Source organism: Hyperoodon ampullatus, assembly GCF_949752795.1.
Source record: "Hyperoodon ampullatus genome assembly, chromosome: 18".
NCBI lineage: Eukaryota > Metazoa > Chordata > Mammalia > Artiodactyla > Ziphiidae > Hyperoodon > Hyperoodon ampullatus.
The window spans coordinates 53341861-53355684 of record NC_136931.1 but is presented as its reverse complement, the minus strand read 5'-3'; the positions used below and the strand labels follow the sequence as shown (position 1 = coordinate 53355684).

General features: G+C 55.8%; 1 protein-coding gene across 1 annotated transcript; it reads right to left on the bottom strand.

The window, feature by feature from the left end:
* Positions 1-254: 254 nt before the first annotated feature.
* On the bottom strand, positions 255-12876 carry VASP (vasodilator stimulated phosphoprotein). Its single transcript, XM_079723748.1, has 13 exons — positions 12813-12876; positions 5982-6153; positions 5743-5908; positions 4621-4717; positions 4086-4135; positions 3725-3966; positions 3479-3576; positions 2903-2954; positions 2320-2353; positions 2059-2104; positions 1815-1905; positions 1224-1281; positions 255-1099 (listed from the first exon to the last, which is right to left on the bottom strand). Exons 1-13 carry the CDS (start codon positions 12815-12817, stop codon positions 1062-1064), a joined length of 1149 nt encoding a protein of 382 aa, XP_079579874.1. The 5' UTR covers positions 12818-12876; the 3' UTR covers positions 255-1061.
* Positions 12877-13824: the final 948 nt, after the last annotated feature.

The window sequence follows — 13824 nt, the reverse complement described above, 5'->3', positions numbered from 1 at the left end:
GAGGGACTGCCCCTGGCTTTCTCTAGGGTGGTGAAGTGGTTGGGGCAGGGTGGGAAGCTGCCTGGTGAGGGGCACAGAGAGGAACGGAGGCAGGAAGGCCGAGAGGGGCCAGAGGCCGCCCCAGCTGCAGGAGTGTGAGGGCAGGTTCGGGTGGGAAGAAGGAAGGTGAGGGGAAGGCAGATTACTGGGGGAGGGAGGGACACGCCCCCATCCTCGTGAGAGCAGCCCTTCCAATCACTCCAGAAATCTTAGCATTTATAAAAACTGGCAGATTTATTCCACAGGGGCCCATTTTCAAGAAGCTAAAGGTGAAGGTGGGAGGGGAGGTTTCCCCCCCTTTTCCTTTCCCCCTCATCTTTTTTTTCCCCAGGGGGTAAAAATGGCCTGGACCCCAAAACCTACCGAAATAAAAAACCAAAAAAACTGAGGTTCCAAAAAGTTACAGCATCTTAATTCCTCATAGAAAAGGGGAAGGAGCCAGAGGGAAGGGAGGTCCCTGGGGTGGGGGGAGGTGCCCCCAGCCTGATGGGACAACCCCCCTTAAATAGCTGTCCCAAGTGGGACAAGCCAGGGGCACAGCATTTAAAAACTCCCCACATCCCATTTTATCAAAACCAAAGAGAAAAAACATTTCCTCCCCCCCCAAACCTAAATATATATATATACTTTTTTTCCTTAAAAAACAAAACTTCAAAGGCATTAAGCGTTAAAGTGAATCTAGAACAAGGGAATGTGAAATTCCCTCCTTCCTTCCCCCTTACTGTGGGGTTAATTGGTACATCCCCAGCAGAGGAACCAGCCCCAAGGGGATGGCAGAGGGGAAGGACCAAAGGGAGCAAAGGGTGGGGGCCTCCCCAGCCAATCAGCAGCCAGTATGGGTGTGGGCATGGTGCCAGGGAAGCCACACCCCCTTGGAATTTTCCAAGTAAGATAGGGAGTGGGGAAGACGCATTCCTGTGTAGTCTTCAGCCAATTCCAAGTCAAGTCGAGGCAGGGAAAGCAGGGTGACAGGCGGAGGGCGTGTGCGGAAAGGAGAAACTGGATCTTCTGGGGCCCTGTGGTCAGGGGGAGCCCCGCTTCCTCAGCTCCTGGACAAAGGCTGGAAGGAAACTGGGCAGAGGTCAGGGGCAGAGCTTCTTCCCCCTTCCCTTCCAAACCAGGGCTTTCCAAGGGACATGATGCCTCCAAAATAAATAAATGTTTAAAATAAAAAACCACCTCACCTTCAATTATTTCCTCTTTCACTTTCTGCAGTTCCTTCCTCACCTCTTCCAGAAGCTCCTGAAAATGATGGGGTACCAATCAGAAAGGGTACTTGGACTTGCAAAAGCGAATCCCCCCTTTCTTAATGACTGAGGGGCCAGAGGAAGGAGGTTCAAGACCCCTATTACACACACACCATGACATCACTGGCAAGGCCACAAAGTGAGAATTCTAGGGGAGAATTCTGGATCCTTGGAGCCAGAAGGAAAGTACTGGAGAACATCCAGTACCAAGGCTGGCAAATACATTGCAGTCTCCTGCCACCTCCAGTTGGTGATAAATGTCTGGGGCCAGTGTACTGAAGAGGATTCTGGGTACTCAACAGGAGTGAGTCCAGTGATAAGATTAGTAAGATCTGTCATGGGCACTGGATAAGGTGGTTGTGGTGTCTGTGTCATCCCTGACATGATCCAATCTCTCCATTTCTCAGACTGGAAAACTGAGGTTCCCAAGGCCTTTTCTGGAGTCACATGGCAGGTCAGTGGCAGAGTCTGGACCCAGATCTCCTTTCTATCCCGCGGACCTCACTCCCAGTCCTTTCCCCAAGCTACCTGTTTCACCCTCTCCAGGTCTGACTCATCACTGGAGCTGGGCGTAGAGGGTTGGGCCTCGGAAGTGGTCACTGAAGAAGATGACTTCATCCTGGGAGAGTTGGTGTGGTTTGGGGCGGAAATGAGGTTAGAGAGAGGGTCTGCCTCCCCTGCCTCCCATTCCAGGGGTCACACTGTGTTCCTCCCTACAAATTTGGCAAATTCAACTATTTTGGGGGGTGGGGCCCCAGTATTGATGGCCCACCTTGGCAAGGTTGTGCTGTTCTTCTCCCAGGGTCTCCGCACAGATTCTGGGGGACAGGCAATAAATCAAAAAGATCAGGGACAAGGAATGCCCTGCCTCAATCTTTCTCCCCGAGCCTCATCAGCCCCTGTTCAAAGAACCATCTCAGGAGACTACAATCCCCAGCATTGTTGTACAGACTCTCCCATCAAGGTGTGTTATATGTGAGAAGCGGGCATCCTGGGACTTGTAGTTCCTGTGATAGACTGGGCTCTCACTCACCACTGTGGGCTGGGACTCTGGCCTCTGGCTCCTCCTGCTGGTGGGAAATAAAACTGTCATGAGCCAAGGGCTTCCCTGGTGGCGCAGTGGTTAAGAATCCACCTGCCAATGCAGGGAACACGAGTTTGAGCCCTGGTCCGGAAAGAACCCACGTGCCACGGAGCAACTAAGCCCGTGTGCCACAACTACTGAGCCTGCACTCTAGAGCCCGAAAGCCACAGCTACTGAGCCCATGAGCCACAACTACTGAAGCCCGCGCGCCTAGAGCCCGTGTTCCGCGACAAGAGAAGCCACGGCAATGAGAAGCCTGCGCACCGCAACCAAGAGTTAGCCCCCGCTCGGCACAACTAGAGAAAGCCCAGGGGCAGCAACAAAGACCCAACACAGCCAAAAATAAATAAATAAATTAAAAAAAAAAAGAAACTGTCATGAGCCAGCCCCCCATCCCCCCGACGCCGCACCTCTGCTCATTTTCCTCCTCCACCTTCAAACCTAGCCCATCCCTATCACAGCCCCCTCCCCAATATTCCTACGCAAACGGTACATCCTAAGGGGTATATGGACGGAAGAGCCCCTGACTCACATTGGCAGATTCATCCTTGGCGGTTTTCTCCCCAACCTGTGTGGCTTTCCTTCTGTAAGGGAGAAAGGCAAAAACAGATGGCTTCAGCCCTCCCTCAGCCACTCAACAATTCTCTTCCTCAGAGCTCTGGAAAGGTGGGTTCTAGCGTGCAGACTTCTGGAGTTTGTCAAGGCTAAGAAAATTGTAGTTTTAGAAGTTAAAGAGAGTGCTGCTCTCGAACTGGGGTGGGGCTTTCCGATTCCCATGTTTGGGAGTCACACAATTCTAAGGGCGGAGTTCCCAGGTTCTGAGGCAGGATCTCCTAAGGTCCTAGAATTCTGGGGTTTAGAACATTCTAGAGGCTACCTGGGTGGTTGCAAACCTCAGCCATCTCAGGAGAATGCAATCCCCATCATTATATCCCAAACCTGGCTATCAAAGGGCGAACTTTCACCCAAAGAAACCAACTAACTGGGAATCTGAGCCCTCCCCCCACCCGGCCCTACTGAACAGGAATCTCCAGGTGATAATTGCTGGTCTGAGGGGTGTGTTCCAAGGGCTTTCTGCGGCTATTGAGGGCTCCAGGCTCAGGCTCACCTCCGGGCCAGCATGGCATTCATCTCTTCCATGAGCCCCCCGCCCGTGCTTCGACTGCTCTCAACTTTGGGGGCCAAGGGCCCCCCTGAGGCCTCCTCCTGCTGGAGAAATTACAAAGAGGTGGGGGCTTTATGGGCGGGCCTCCTGGCCTTCCAGCCCTCCTGTGAGGCTCCCAGGCAACTCTGGCCTCATCCCATTATAATATCAGGCCCCGTCACCCCACACCCGCCATGCCTGCCCCCTCACCTTGCTGACTTTCCTGAGTTTGGCTCCGGCAATGGCTGCGGCCAGGCCGGGGGCCCCAGTCCCTCCACCACTGGGGCCTTGTGCTGTAGGGAGAGGGGGCGCAGGGGGTGGGCCTCCCCCTGCTCCATGCCCCCCAGCAGAGATCCCCGAGGAGGAGAGACCAGCGGGTGGGGGGGGACCCGGAGGAGGGGGAGGTCCTGGTGGCGGCGGTGGTCCCCCAGCTAGGGGAGCAGGTGGACCTCCTGTAAGAAACACGAGAAAGGAGGGGTCCTGAGAGAGAAGCCTTATTCTCTGTTGTCCGGCTGGCCCACGCCCTCCTCTGGGGTGGTCACCCAAGCCCGGAGGCCATTCGAGCAATCACCTGCGTTGGAGACCCTGCGTTCCCGCTCCATGAGCTCCGACTGCTGCTGCCTGGGGAGGGAAGGCGAGCTACCATCACTGAGAGCCCCAGGCTGGGCAGCAACTTCCCGGATCGCCCCTCAGAGGTCTCCGGCCAGGCTGGCTCCTAAGCCCCACTCATGTCCTCCATTCCCCAGGGGCCAGGAAAGGGTTGCAGGGGGAGGACAGAGCAAGAGGCGAGCCATCGAGTCATCAGACTGTCAAGAACACCAGGGTTACAGAACACCCAAGACCCCTTAGACCACCAAATTCCGGACTCTGGGAATCCGGGGGACCAGGATTTGAAGGGTCGGGAGGTTCTGCAACTCTGGGTGTCAGGAGTTTTTCAAACTCCAGGAGGTGGGGGGTTTCTGAAAGCTGTCCATTTCTAGTCCCCTGGGAGTTAGAACATTCTGAAAACTGCAAGTTGGAGAGGTTTGAACTCTAGGAGTCAGGGGTTCTGGAACAACCTAGAACTCCGGCAGCAGTAAGGTTCCCCACCCAGGGACTGGCCCCACCTTTTCTGTTGCTCCATCTCCTCTGGGGAGGGGCCGTTCTGGACAGACCAGGTGGGAGGTGCTGTAGGCGGTGCCGGCGGGGGCGGAGGCCCACCTCCTGGAAGGTGAGAGTAAAGGCTGCTGAGTCACCCGGGAAGCCGGCGCCACCCCTCGGCACGTTCCCTCGGCTCTCCCGGGCCTCCCAGGGACTCTGCCATGAGGGGTCCGCACGAGCTTCCCCTGACTGAGCTGATGTGAGGTGGGTGCTGGGAGGATGCCCAGGTCACAGGCGGGACAGCAAAGGCCCAGAGAGGGGAGCCACTTGCCCCAAGTCCTGCAGACCCGAATTTGCAGAAACAAGACTTGAATTCAGGCCCACTCCAGCATCCAGGCTCTTAACGCACCTGTCACAGCCGCTCAGACTGCCCCACCTGAAGACCCAGGAAAGGCTGAGAGCCTCTTCCTCACCCCCCCCCCAGGCCTCTGGCTCCCATGTATTTTTCTGTGCCTCGGACAAGCCAGCCCCTCCCCACTAGCACTGAAGCCGCTCCAGGAAGCAAACACCTCCGCCATTTGGTGATTTGTGACCCCAGATGCACAGCCGTCACCTAAAGCCTCGCTCCTCAAAGTGTACTGTTTATGGACCGGTAGCCTTGGCGTCACCAGGGAGCTTGTTAGAAGTACAGAGGCTCGGGCCCCGGCCAACCCAGCTGAACTGGAATCTGCGTTTTTCCTAGATGATTCGTGGGCACATTCCAGTTTAAGAAATAGCAACTGGAGGTTTTTTCTTAATATTGTTGCCTGAAAACTAACCGATGATGACATAAGTCAGTGTAATGGTTACCTGGGGAAAGGGCACAAGGAACTTTCTGGAGGCTGGAAATATCTATATCTTGATCTGGGAGGTCACACAGGAGTGTGCATGTGTAAAAATTCCTGGAGCAAAATGTACTCTTAGGAACCATGCGTTTTATATGTGGGTGCACTTGGGGCACACAGGAACCCACAAAATCCTCATAATAATTCTCCACAGAAGTTGTGAATTGGCCCCATTTTCAGATGAGTAAACTGAGGCCAGGTGGTAAAGTGGCGGCCCCAGGCCACACGGCAGGGCTCAGTGGTCCCCTGCCCACTCTCTCTAACCTTCCAATGCCTCTAGGGCGCTGGCCATGCCGGCGGCAAACTGGGTTGCATCCTCCTTGCTGCCGAAGTTGAGGCCCCAGACCTGGCGGGCGTCACGCCACTGGTGGAAGTTGGGGGTGGCCTGGTTATACTTGACACCCCGGACGATGGCACAGTTGATGACCACCTGGCGGGGGGGGAAATGTGGGTGAGGAGTGGTGGGGTGCAGCGGGCAGAAGGGGCGGGGAGGGAAGCCTCACCTGCTGGTCTGGCTGCATCTTCCGGCCGACCACCCGGAAGGAGTTGGCAGTGGGGTTGTGATAGATCTGGACGCGGCTGAAGGCCTGGGGGCCCGTGCCAGCAGGCAGCCATCGCTTGTTGCTGTCATCATAGAGCATCACAGTGGCCCGGCTGGAGCAGACAACCGTCTCACTGCCCGGAGGGAGGAAAGGGGAGAGAGGCCAGTTAGCTGAGGAAGGGAGCCTGGCACCCTTCCTCCAGGGGGCCGGTCACTTTCTCCATCTGGGCCCCCCTGGGAGATCTGAAGACACAAAGACAGTGTGAGAGGACGAGGGACCCATGGAGAGGCAGAGGAAGACAGGCAGACGGGGAGAGAGGGCTGGGGACAGACCCTCGAAGAGACCCAGACAGGGAGACTGGGAGAGTCAGACAAAGAGACAAACAGGGGATGTGAGACAGACAAGGAAAGAGACAGACAGTCAGATGGGGGGAAAGAAGACAGGAAGAGGAAGAGTCAGACAGACTGGAAGAGACAAACATACAGACTGATGCAGAGAGAGCTGAGAAAGGAATCACACTGACAAAGCAGAGACAGACTGAAAGACAGACAGACAGAGGAGTAGTGGGGGGAAACAGATGGAAAGGCAGGGAGCAGAGAGATACAGAAATGGAGATACAGGCAGATGGAAAAAGACAAAGAGACGGACAGAGAGACTGAGGCAGAGAGGTGCAGAGTGACAGCTGGAGGAGGGGGAGAAGCGGATGGAAGGGGCGGGGCAGGAGCTCTGGGCAGTACTGGGAACCAGCCCCTGCCTGGTGCCCTTGGAGCCTGTTTCCCCATCTCCGCTGGGGTGCTCGGAGCCCCCCCTTCCCCCAACCACCTCTCCCCACTCAGGAGGAGGAAGCTGAGGCTCAGGGAGGGGAAGGGTGAGGCTTGCAGCAAGTTGGGGACCAAGGCTAGATCTCAGGCTCTTCCACTTCCTGCTGCTCACCCCATCCCTCCGGCCCCCCTGGCGCCAACGGCCATCAGTGGACACTCCCTGCTCCATGTCAGGCAGGGACCCAGACAGCCCCGGCCCCACCCTCCAGCAGGAGAGCATCACAGTGGTCTGTCCTGTCCCCAGATAGTGATAATTCAAGACCAGGCCTGGGTGCCCAGAAGGAGTGCCTGCCCCAGCCTGGGGATCAGAGACTTCCTGGAGGAGGTGACATCTGACTTAGCTTTGGGGGGAGGGGGTCAGTAAACTGGTTCAGGGTTCAGGATCTGATATCCACAGATGTAGGTTCAAATCCCCGTTGGGCCACCTACTCCATATGACTCAGGCAAGCAGCCTTCCCACATGAGAGAAGGCATCTTCCTTGCTTGCAGACTGGGGAAATGACAGACCCCACCTCCCCCAGGGCAGAAGTAGATGAGTCTGGACATGTAAAGTGCTTGGCATGGTGCCTGGCATGTACTGAGTGCTGAGTAACTGTCAGCATCCTTTCCACGGGCACCCTGAACAGGTACCACTGGGTCCCTGGACAGCCACATCCCTCCCACCCCCTACCAGTCCTTCTGGGGAGGTTCAATGCCCTCCTCCCCCCAGTGGGGAAACTCAGGCACCCAGACAGGAAGTGACTTGCCCAAGGTCACACACAAGCCAGGGGGAAGCACTGGTCCCCACCCCCACCGGACTTTTTCCTGAAAAGAGGAAGTGGTGGTCAGAGGTTTCCGGGGAGAGAAATTCTACCCCACAATGGCTCTGTCTCTACCAGGGCTGGGGGCTGGCGCATAACACTGACAAAAGACAAGGCAGGGAAAGCCCCTCAGCAGACCCAGATCCGGGTTCCTAGGCCAGGAAGCTGAGCCCCCAGACCCTCCCCCAAGGTTTACATAATTGGGGCACCTCCCTCTTATCAGGCACTTCAGCTGCTCAGATGCCCTAAGCCCTTTCCTCAGAGTCTCTCATTTTATTCTCACTGCAGCCCTTCTAGATGGGCTATTTCATCCTCATTCCGCAAGGACTGCAAACAGAGGCCCAGAAACGTTGCATGACTCGCCTGTGGTCACGCAGCTAGTAAGTAGCACAGCGAGGGTTTGAACCCAAGTCCACAATCTTAACCACCGGGGACTGTGTGGGCCCTACCCAAACACCAGGTGCTGTTTCCAGACAAGTGCAGCCTCAGGGGCTCTTTCTGGCTTCCACTGCCCCTGGCAGGGCAGAGTTAAGGCCTCGCCCACACCTGCCACCCACACCCAGGGCAGACTCTGCCCAGGTGCCCGGGGCCTTCGTTGCTAACCAACCCTGGCTGCACTTTGCTCTCCCAAGCGACCCTGCCCTGCTGAGTCTCTGGACTGGCCAGAGAGCTGGATGTCTGCAGAATGACCCCAGACTGGTCTTGCCCCCCTCCAGGCTGTGGTGTCCCCATTACAGCAAAAGGATCCTGTTAAAACACAAGTCAGATCGTGCCCCTCCTCTTCTTGGAAGCTTCCGTGGCAGCTCCCACAGAATTTTTATTCTGGCCAAGTTCTCTCCAGGGCCTTCGTGATCTGTGTGATCTCTGATCTCATCCCTTCCTTCCCCCCAGCTTGCTGTTCCAGCCCCACTGGCCTCCGTGCTGCTCCTTCAACGTGCCAGACACATTCCCACAGCAGGCTGGTGCTCTTGTTCTCCCTCATCCTGGATTTCCACCTCCTTCAGGTCGCCGCTTAGCCGACACCTCTTCCAAGAAGCCCTCCCTGACTACCCTATCTGGAAAAGCTCCTCTCCCTCTCATTGCATGTCCCACGTTTCATAGCACCTGATCCCTGCCTGACAGATCCCTGTCTCCCCTACCAAAAGGTCAGGACCATGAGGGCAGGGATTTTTGTCCTTTATGTTTTGTCCTTTCTGCTGTGTCCTCAGAACCTAGAATCATGCCTAGGACACAGTAGGTATCCAAGAGTTGTTAAATTAGCCATCTGTAAAAAAGGAAAAGTTTTTAACAATGGCGGCTGACATTTATTGGTTAGCCCGTGTACCAGACATTGTTCTAGGTACTGAGCTGCAATTTCCACAGTGAACCTTGCAATGACCTCATGAGATGGACTCTGGTGCTCACCCTTTTTACAGATGAGGAACTGTGGCCACAGAGAGGTGAAGACAGTTATCCCAGGTCACGCAGCAAACAAGCAGAGGGGCTCATATTTGAACCCAAGTTCCCCCACGACCACCACCAATGTTCTTAACCTCATTTAAAGATGAGAAAACAGCTAAGCTGATTTTTTTTTTTTTTTTAAGGAAAGGTATAAAGTGGTGTGTATCCGAAGTTTTTTTTTTTTTTTTTTTTTTTAAAGGTGGGGAGGATATAAATACCTCTGCACACAGAGTGGTGATATATGCAGAGGCTGCTTCTCAGGAGACTAACCGTGGCTGCCTCTGAGGCACTGGGGACCTGGGGGCCTGAGGAGGCAGGCAGGAAGTGGACATTTTGTACCGTTTACCTTCTTGAATTGCTTAATTATGACTTTTCTTTTCATTTTGTTTTAACATGGGCTGGTATTACCTATAAAAAACTAATTCATTACTTAAGTTCAAAAAATAAAACTATAAACCAGGCAAAAAGCTAGAACGGAAAAATCCCACAGCCAGGAAGCAGGGAGTGAGATGGAAATGGGGTCTGCCTAATTCCAGTGGTCTCTGGGGGTCTCATACCTTCAATTTGACATGAGAGCCTTAATCCCCAACCAGCCCAGAACTCTCCCACAAGTACTCCCATTCTGGAAAACTCTAGCATGTGGTAGATAAAAGAAGGTTCAAGTCACCCCCTCGCTGTGTGGTAAGGACTGAAAGAGATAAGAAATGCCCTAAGCACAGGACTTGGAATTTGGCAGAGGATCCATATGAGGGAGCTGAGAGGCAATATAGGAGGGAGAGAGCTTCTCATCACGGGAGGCAATCAAACATAGTCACTCTGGTTTACTCAAACCTATATTAGAGGCTTGCCCCTCCTTTCACCCCTTCATCCTATAGCCCCTTAAACCGCAAAACTTGTGATCCACCCCCCAAAGCCCCAGGCACACACAACCTTTCCAAACTACAAATCTTTGAAGAAACCCTGGATAGAAACTCAGATGTAGGGTCTGCAGGGCTTGTATGGGTTCACTCTAGTCCTTCCTCCCTGACAGGCCTCAGTTCCCCATAAGTGATTAGGAAGGTAACTGGGTTCCTTTTTGTTTATCAGCATTATCTTAAGTGTTTGTACAGTGAAAGCACATTACTTGTATTTTTTTTTTTAAGGCCACTAAAGGTTTGATTTTCCTTTTTCTCTAATAGTATAATACTCAGGAAAGAGGCCTGGGTTCAAATTCAGGCTTGCCCACTTCTAATCTGACTTTAATAGGCAATTTGCTTAATTTCTCTGTGCCTCAGTTTTCCCATCTGGGGAAGGGGGACGGTCCTAATAGTATCAATCTCTTAGAATTGCTGTGAGGATTAAATTGAATCAGGCACCTAGTACAGTGCCTGGCACAAAGTAGATGCTTGATCAAATGGTCTCTCATTATTTAAAAAAAAATAAAAACAACAATAATAATTACTATTATTGGAAGAGGAAAGAAATGAACCAAACACTTCTTGAGTCCCTTCTGCCCTGAGATTCTCAGACCTCTGCCCCACTTCTCAGAATTCCAGCTCAGAGTCCCGGACACAGCAGACACTCAACAAATATTTGTCAAACTGGGAGAAAGGAGCTGTATCTTGTAATTTTCCATCTTAACATCCTCTCTTCCAACTGCCCCCAAGACTGTCCCCAGCCAAATCAGCCAGAAATCAGAGGATCCCATCCCCCTCCCCTCCCTCAATACTGCTTAGGAATTTCTGAGGGATCTTGGGCCAGGCCTTTCTCTCTTTGAGCCTCAGTTTCCCCAGCTGCCCCCAGACAAGGCCATGGGTCTTTCTGAATCCTTCCTAGCTGTCCTGGGAGAAGGGGCACAGCCCAGTAAGTCGGGTGTGGCCATCAGAAGGGAAGACCCCTCGGGAGGTGGGAGTAACCCTCTGGTGAGACAGGCATCAGCTCGACTTCTGCCCACCTCTCAGGAGGTGGGAGGTTTGGTCGTGGCCAGCAGTAGGGGGGCCTTGTGGGAGGGCCAGGGCCTCGGGGACTGGGGGCGGGGAGGCTGGCCCAGACATTGCTCCTGCCCTTTTACGGTCTCAGTGAGTGAGGCAGCACTAACTCGGACATCCGCCATCCGCCTTCCACCGTGCCTGGGACCGGAAACGCGGCGGGGGGGGGCGGGGCTGGGGGGCAGTGGGAGAGGAGAGCCCCCCAGGAAGAAGGTGAAGGAAGAGAGCCTGACTCCCGAAAACCGCCCCCTCTCCTGGGCAGACCTTGAAGGGATGTTGCTATAACGGGGGAAAGGGTAGGCAGGAAGTCTTGTGGGTGTCTGTGGGTGCCCCCTTGCTCCAAATTTTCCAGCAATCCCTTTACAGCAGAAGGAACAAATGTGCGAGGGGGATTCTCTACTGACCGTAAAAAGGAATGCCACCCTATGTCAGAGGGCAGGGGTATGGGGAATGTGGGAGGATGTGGGCGCCAGGGGGTTAATCCCCAGCCGCCCCCAGGGGCCTCCCCCTTGAGCTGGGGGCTTTGGGGCAGGAAGTCTCTGAGAGCGTAGAGGAAGGGAGATAGTATTGTCAGGCTCAGGCCTCAAGGGAGAGATTATGGGGGGCCAGGGGAAAGGGAGAATAAGGGGGGGGCTAGTCGGGTCCCCCAGCCGCACGGGCCCCGCCCTCAGGTGAGCCCAGGAGTTTTGAGGGAGGCCCGGGAGACAAAATCCCTGGGTCCCTTCGGCCCCCACCCCCCAGGATTAAATTCCTGGGAAGATAGCTGGAACTCTCTGGGAAGCCTGGGTCCCTTGGGGAGAGGGCTATGACCTTGAAGCTTTGCAACGCCCCCTCCTCCAACCGCACAACTCGGGACTGCTGGGGAAGGGGGGGCGGTGTTGAGAGAAGGGGGAGGCGCCGCGGTGGGGAAAGCAGCCGGCCCACGGCGCTCTTTGCCGGCCCCTCCCCACACCAGCTGTCTCGACAGGTGAGTCAGGAAGACAAAGGCCCCCCTTCCCCCAGCTGCCGTGCCCCCTCCCTCCCCAGGGCCGCGCAGGTTGGGGAGAGGGGCCGCCCTTCTGGCCCGGGGCCGGGGAGCCGCCCTCGGCCCAGAGCGCTCGCTCGGTCCTAGGCACAGCCTGTTTTAAGCAAATTGTGGGTGGGGAGTGGCGGGGGAGGGGAGTCCCAGCCAGACCCTGGAGGCTGCGTCTGGGTCCGTGGATCCGTCCACACCAACCTCCTCCACAGGAGGATGAGCCCCCCAAATTTAAGGGGTTAAGTACCCCTGAAGTTAAGGAGCAAGGTCGCTCTTGGGAAGACTTTTTCCAGCGCCACGTAAAAGGGGACCCCCGAAAACCAAAGTCTACGTCTCAATCTCTCTTCCAGGTCCCAGGGACCCCCCAAACCGGCCCCCCACAATCCCTCTAGGGGCCGGGTTGAGATCTGGGGGGAGTCTGAGCCCTGCCTAAATCCTGGCCTCGCTGCGGGGAGTATATGCCAACTTGAAGGTCCTCTGAAAAAGTCTTTTAAAAATTCGGGAGTCCTTGGAGCGCCCCCAAATCTAAGGGCTCCCGGGAGAACCTCACCGGCACCACGCGGAGCCTTGAGAGTCAAGGGGAAGTGGTCAATATTTGCAGCTGGTCCAAGGGGGCTCGGCCTCAAATCCGAGGCTCCCAGTGCCCGGTCCCCAAATACCAGCCCGGAGCAAGCTGGGGGGAGGGGGACAAAGGCGGGGCGGGAGCTCGCGCCGGGCGGGGAAGGGTCTGAAGGCAGTTCGAGGCTCACCTCATGGCTGCTTGGCGGGCGGGCGGAGCGCCCACGGGGTAGGTGCTCCCGGGGCGCCCCTGGCTTGAGGTTCAGGGGTTCAGGGCTGGCTCCAGGTTCTGCTCAGTCTCCCCCAGGGTCCCGCCCCATAGAGTCCGGCTTCCTGGGGGGAACGTGGACAGGGCCGGGGCGGGTCCTCGGGCGCCTCCTCTCTCGGGGGCTCTGATCGGGGGTCCCGGCAGCAGAAAGGGGGTGCGGCGTCCCCTTCCCGGCGCGCCCCCTCGGCCGGCGGCGGCTACAATGTTACTCTTACTACTGTACTTCTCTTCGCTACATTTCGTTCCAAAATTCCACTCCCCGCACCCATAATGCCCTGCGCCTTAAAGGGGCCGCGGACACCTCAAGGCGGTGAGGTTGAGGGGGGTGGAGGGCGCTTAAAAGGGCAACGCGGAACCTTAGACTTCCGCTATTTCCCTCTTCCCCAACGTTACTGCATAGCGATGCACTCTGCGGGTCACCTCCCCAAATCAGAGGGGAAGTTTGTTGGAGGGGAAGGGATCCTTCCTTGATCCTTCGTTCTCTCCCACAATGGAAATTCTTAGGGGAATATCAATGGGGGCACAATTTCTTCTCACCCTCCCCATCGACTTCTCCATTTCTTTACATTCTACTCAGTTTGGGGGGCGAAGAGGACCTTCTGGTCAAGCATAGATTCTCTCAAATTTTGTCCCTTAAATCCTGCCTTCGGAGCCCTCAACGTCTCTTTCCACCAATGTATGAGGGATTCCTAAGGGGCGAACCCCCCCCACCCCGCCGAAGAGCGGAATGGGTGGGGAGGGGGCCCATCCCTCTCACTGCCCCCCACCTCCGCCCGCCCTGGGAAGGTGAGGAGGAAGTGGGCCGAGGGGGCGCGGCTGGCCGCTGACTCACAGCCGCAGGGTGTGTGTGGGGCGAGGGCTATGGGGGGGGTGCGGCGCTGGACCTCGGTGGGAATGGGACTCCCAGTCCCTGTGTGAATAAGGCCCCTTGTCCC